The sequence below is a fragment of the Siphateles boraxobius genome, unplaced genomic scaffold, assembly GCF_051911475.1.
Source record: "Siphateles boraxobius isolate OS27281-9 unplaced genomic scaffold, OSU_SipBor_1 33, whole genome shotgun sequence".
NCBI lineage: Eukaryota > Metazoa > Chordata > Actinopteri > Cypriniformes > Leuciscidae > Siphateles > Siphateles boraxobius.
The window spans coordinates 5,122,657-5,127,832 of NW_027508953.1; the positions used below are offsets into that span (position 1 = coordinate 5,122,657).

At 37.8% G+C, this 5,176-nt stretch overlaps 1 protein-coding gene across 1 annotated transcript; it reads right to left on the bottom strand.

Annotated features, from left to right (window-relative positions):
• Nucleotides 1-868: 868 nt before the first annotated feature.
• Nucleotides 869-4,684, bottom strand: LOC143701631 (tapasin-like). The gene is made up of 8 exons (XM_077195076.1): nucleotides 4,264-4,684; nucleotides 3,948-4,142; nucleotides 3,380-3,628; nucleotides 2,683-3,042; nucleotides 2,228-2,551; nucleotides 1,864-1,965; nucleotides 1,646-1,674; nucleotides 869-1,514 (listed from the first exon to the last, which is right to left on the bottom strand). Exons 1-8 carry the CDS (start codon nucleotides 4,322-4,324, stop codon nucleotides 1,503-1,505), a joined length of 1,332 nt encoding a protein of 443 aa, XP_077051191.1. The 5' UTR covers nucleotides 4,325-4,684; the 3' UTR covers nucleotides 869-1,502.
• Between the last annotated feature and the right edge of the window lie 492 nt (nucleotides 4,685-5,176).

Consider the following 5,176-nt stretch of genomic DNA (forward strand, 5'->3'; position numbering starts at 1 on the left):
GGTCATGCAAATGTTTGTGCTTTGTTTCTGTTTGATATAATTGTAAATATAGGCCTATCTATTAAAATACTGATATTCTGGTCTATAACTCCTCCCTATTATAGAATCAATTCTTAATGCGCATGTGAACGCCATCAGCGACTATCACAGGTTCACGTTTAAAGTCTGTTTAGAGAGAACGGTGTCGTCTTAGCGGCCCCTAATTTAATAACAAATGATCATTTAGACGGAAGTGAATCAATCAAAACTAACTTTAGCTGGAAAAAAAAACATTTTTCAAGAGCCACTATAAAACCAAACCAATCTCTGTTACCTTAAAGTATATGTTTATCTCTGTAAAGCTGCTTTGAAACAATCTACATTGTTAAAAGCGCTATATAAATGAGGATGACTTGACTTGACTCCCTGAACATCCTGCTGTCCTGTATCTTGCTCTCTCATTAGCTGTCGGTCATCGCCGTTCAGTCAGAACACTTTTCACACAGCAGGATTGTGAATCACCGACAGGTCCAGATATTTAGCATGCCAAATATCTCACGGGCGTCGGTGACTCGTTGGCGATTCTCTCAGATCGCGTCTTTGCTCATTCACACTGCGTGATTGTCACTCGCGTGAACGAGCACCGATTTGCCTGTGATTTCGGGCATTTGTCTGCGATTTCTCAAAACCTGTCGGCGAGCCAAAATCGGGGCTAAAATCGTTCAGTCTGAACTCGGCATTAAATGATAGGCCATATTTGACATACACAATTTGGCCTATACAAATTAGAACCCATAAGATCCTTTTTTGTTTTGTTGTTTTTGTTTGAGTTAGTAAGAGAAACAGAAAATTTAATTTAAATATTACAAATAATGAAGTAAATAGGGTCTTTAGTTTGAGAACTTTAATTTTTTTTTTTACTTTGTCAGATACAGATAAAACAGTGAGTTTAGCATGAATGTGAGATCAGTTGTGTGATGATCAGAACTTTCACTTCACACGTATCAGGTGACTTACATATATTCTCTAGTTTGATTTATGTACTCTATATTCTCTATTCTCAAGTATTTTAACTGTTATAACACAAATAAAAAACCTTTTCAATTGTTTCAAATTGAATCCATCTGCTGCCTGATCCCCCTCAGGGACTCGTGATTTGAGAGAGAGAAAGAAAGGTAACTAATGATTCTCAACACACAGGTCATTACTTATTTGAAGCACTACACTTGCATATCTCTAAACAATTGACTAAAAAAAGTTCAAACTCTTAAAATTCACAGTCCCAAAACTAAATGCAATATTTAAAATAAAATAATTCACTTTTTTTTTCTCAGAATCTGTACAACTATCATTAAAATCTTTTAATATAAAAATACCTGCAGAGAGTAACCAACACAAACACAGCCATCTGAAATTCTTAAGAAAAGACTGAAACACAACATAAAACTATTCAGAAAGGATTATTTACAAGAGCAGTTTCTCTGCACACTATTCAGCCTTCAAAATCCCCTCCAGGTACAGGTTTACTTCTCCTTCTACACAAGAGACAGAAATGAAATAAGCATTATATTATAATTGACAGTTATACAGGAGAGCTAAAGACAGCATCGATGGATTTTAGAAATGAAATTTGACAGTGTGATTTAGCAAAAAATATGTTATCTACCTTATTCTCTAATTCAGTGTCACTGGAGTCTAAATAAAAACAAAAATCGACATGCTTGAATATTTAATACATTCCATGGCATTTCATATTAAAAATACAATTCTAGTCTATATACTGCAATATGGTAATTATTTTATTCAATGGAACAGGTCATTTTATCATCAGTTCACTTGTAAATAGCACTTCTGTGTAGCAGTGATGTTGGAAACCCGACTTACCAGAAGAGCTGAATGTCCAGTAGAGAAACTTTATCATGCCGTAAAGCACCAGAGCAACAGCGACCATCGCCATAGAGTCCTCAATAGAAGGAGCACTGACACCTGTATGAACAAAACATCACATCAAGAGTTGCAGAACATTCTGACTGACATTAATATTCTTTTGGAAATTAAAATATGAACCAGACTGACATAAAGACTGCCACTTGTCACTACATACTGGAGTAACCTGTAGAAATAATCACTGAAAATCCCCACCATTGAAATATAGACAATTGAAGTGGACGTGAAATTACTCAGATTTAATGATTGATCATAAACACTGTCTGAAAAAGATGTGTCAGTCTATGACAGTATCACTCACCAATCACACTGAGTGTAGCAGTAGCTCTCCGTGTTCCTCCGTCATGTTTGGCTACACAGGTGATGTCACCACCGCGACCGAGCCTCATCTTAGCCGAGTCCAGCTCCAGACGACTGCTCTGACTGAAGGTGCCATCAGACGCCTGTCTGTGACCCGTTACACCACCCTGACCCAGAGAGCGCGACTTCCCATCAGCCCCGGTGAACTCCCAGCCCAGATCCAGAGTGTGAGGAGCAAAACCAGACGCTTCACACTGGATCAGCAGCTCCTGCCCAGGAACCAGCAGAGGAAGAGGAGAAGGGTAGATGGAGAGAGATGGAGGCTCTGGAAACAAAAGAAGCAGTGATCTGTAAATTAATATAACAAGTGCATTTGATAAATCAAACATTACGTACATAATAATCTATGAAAATCTGACTTGAGTATGTCAGGATCAGAGCATTTAATCATCTCACCAACTATCTCCAGGTACACGGCTACCTGAGCCAGCAGATGTGGAAGATACACTGTACAGATGTAAGTTCCTGAGTGTCTCACTTGAGATTCTTCCAGAATCAGAGATGCATTTCCTGTTTCATAGAGACCTGTGATGTCAATATCAGCTCCGGTCTCTGATGTCTCTGCAAACCGATCGTTCTTGCCATCGTAAGCGAGAACCAGCCGTCCTTCACCCCGAAACTGATAACGCCACTCGACAGAGAATCCAGAGCCGTGAACTGGAGAAGACGGGTCGACCCAGAACCCACAATCTAACAGAACCGGTTCTCCCAGTCTAGAGCGGACCAGAGGAGTTTTACTGGAGACACTGAGAATGACTTTAAGAAAGAGAGGAAAATAGGAAGCATAGTGAGCAAAGAAAGTGTTTAACCATCATTAAACAGACTTTAGGTATTTTTTTAATTAATTAAAATATAAGATACATGATCTGCAAAAATCAAATTGGAACGCAAATAATTGTTCAAATGAAAATGCAAATAAAATTTAAAATGGCATACTATGTATAACTATACTAAATTCATATTCTTAATATTAGTAATTATATACATCACTATTATTTATTATGCAAATATATGTATATATTACTATGTTACTGTATGTAAATGTGTGTAATATTTTTTTTCTGCCAATATATGAGAAATTTGCGCTCTTTACCTTTTGGCTCTTTAGAAGCTGAAGGCGCTCGCATAATATTAGACAACGTCAGCTGATTATCAAGCCCTTGCGCTGCCACTGAGAACCAATCAGCTTGCAGGTAGACTGGACTTTGGGCGGAGTCAGTGAGAGCTGATGTCCATCTGACCATAGATGCGTGAGGCATGAAAGGGTTAATCTCACATTTTGGTTTGTTCACAGAGCCTTTGGGAGGGTTCAGGACGGCACTACAGAACGTGCCAGCTGGATCTGGAGGAGAACAGTGCATTAAAGTTTAGTTATCATCAAATATCTGTTTTGTACTCTAGAACAGGTGCTATACAGTGTCGTCTGTGACTGCAGCGTTGAATCTGTTTGGTGTAGAAAGGAGATTTAGATACAGTATTTTTATTTGTCAGGCAGTATCATACTACTGTGCTATATGAAACATAACAGTAGATACAGACAACCAAGTGAGCACAACATTAAACAAAATATTATTTCACTTGAAGATGGACTTTTGTGAGTTTTTATAGAGATTATGTAGTCCACAAATATCTTTAAAATCACATGCTGTATTGACACTAACCAATCACATAGTAAACTCTGGATGGGCTGATGTCTGCAGGAGGATGAAGATCAGACATGGTCTCTTCACTGTAGGCTTCAGTTCTGATGAACATTAGAGATTTCTCTTGACTCATTGGTACTGAGAAACCTCCTCCATGACCGGGCTTCTCCTGGACAAACCAGCACTCCAGAACCGGACACCCAGAACCAGAAGCTGCAAGATAGGAGAGATAATGCAAGATTAGAAATATTATGAGAGCTATGTTCATTGGTCACACACACAATATAATGTATTAAGCTGTAGTCTTGATTACAAACAGGCAGCAAAAACTTACCACGAAAACACAATGTAAATGCGATGATAGATATCTTGTATATGGTCGAAATCTTAGACATCGTTGCTTTAAAAGTTTAAATGATATCTCTGTGCGGCTGTAATTTTTGGCGTGTTAAAGATCATTCGTCGGATTTTCCCATAATCTTTCGTGCAGGTTCCAGCGTTTCACTTTCAGTTCAACTACGTGTTTACGCGCATGCGCTTTAACCGCAGGAACAATTTTTGTGAAATTTGAAAATACTCCGATGTCGACTGACATATTTTTCATGTATCATCATGTAAACATCTTTTAACCTCTCAAATAGAAAAAAACACTGAATCATACATTTCTCTAATACGTGTATTTTAGCCTTTCTTGTCTCCAAGCCAACAATATTAGCCTATTCCAAACTCACCATGATGGTTTTGGTTTTTGCCATGATATCACGTGGTTTCTCGGAACAGAGTGCAGTTAAGGACACGGAAATACCATATTATTGTATCTAGTAGTGTGCTGACAACAGATAGCCAACAGATAGTTGTATGCATTGCGCGGTGTAGTTGTATGCATTGCGTTGGCTATTTGAATATAGTTTCATAAAGACTATACAACTTGCTCAAAATGTATTTAAGGATTTGTACAAAAAAGTTAGTGTGCAAATGTGCGTCATATTGCAGTCGCAGCAGTCATACTGGAAAAGTGGGGTTTATGAAAAGTGCTGTAGCCTAGTAGATGCCAGTTCCAAGCACCATACTAAATTAAATTTGGTTTTTGCCTGTATTTATTATTAATTTAGTTAATGGTTTGTGAACATAATATTACGGTAACACTTTACAACAAGGTCTCATTTGTTAAGATCTTAAGATTAGTTAATGTATTAATGAACATAAAGACACACATGAGCTATACATTTGTAACAGTACCAATCTTT

Bases quoted from the DNA above. Each gene is read 5' to 3' on its own strand.
- LOC143701631 (XM_077195076.1), bottom strand. From the start codon at position 4,324: ATGTCTAAGATTTCGACCATATACAAGATATCTATCATCGCATTTACA. The intron at 3,043-3,379 runs GTAAAGAGCGCA...TCTTTCTTAAAG, and splicing joins AGCTTCTAAAGAGCCAAAAG to TCATTCTCAGTGTCTCCAGT. The intron at 1,675-1,863 runs GTAAGTCGGGTT...GTTTTTATTTAG, and splicing joins CTGGACATTCAGCTCTTCTG to ACTCCAGTGACACTGAATTA.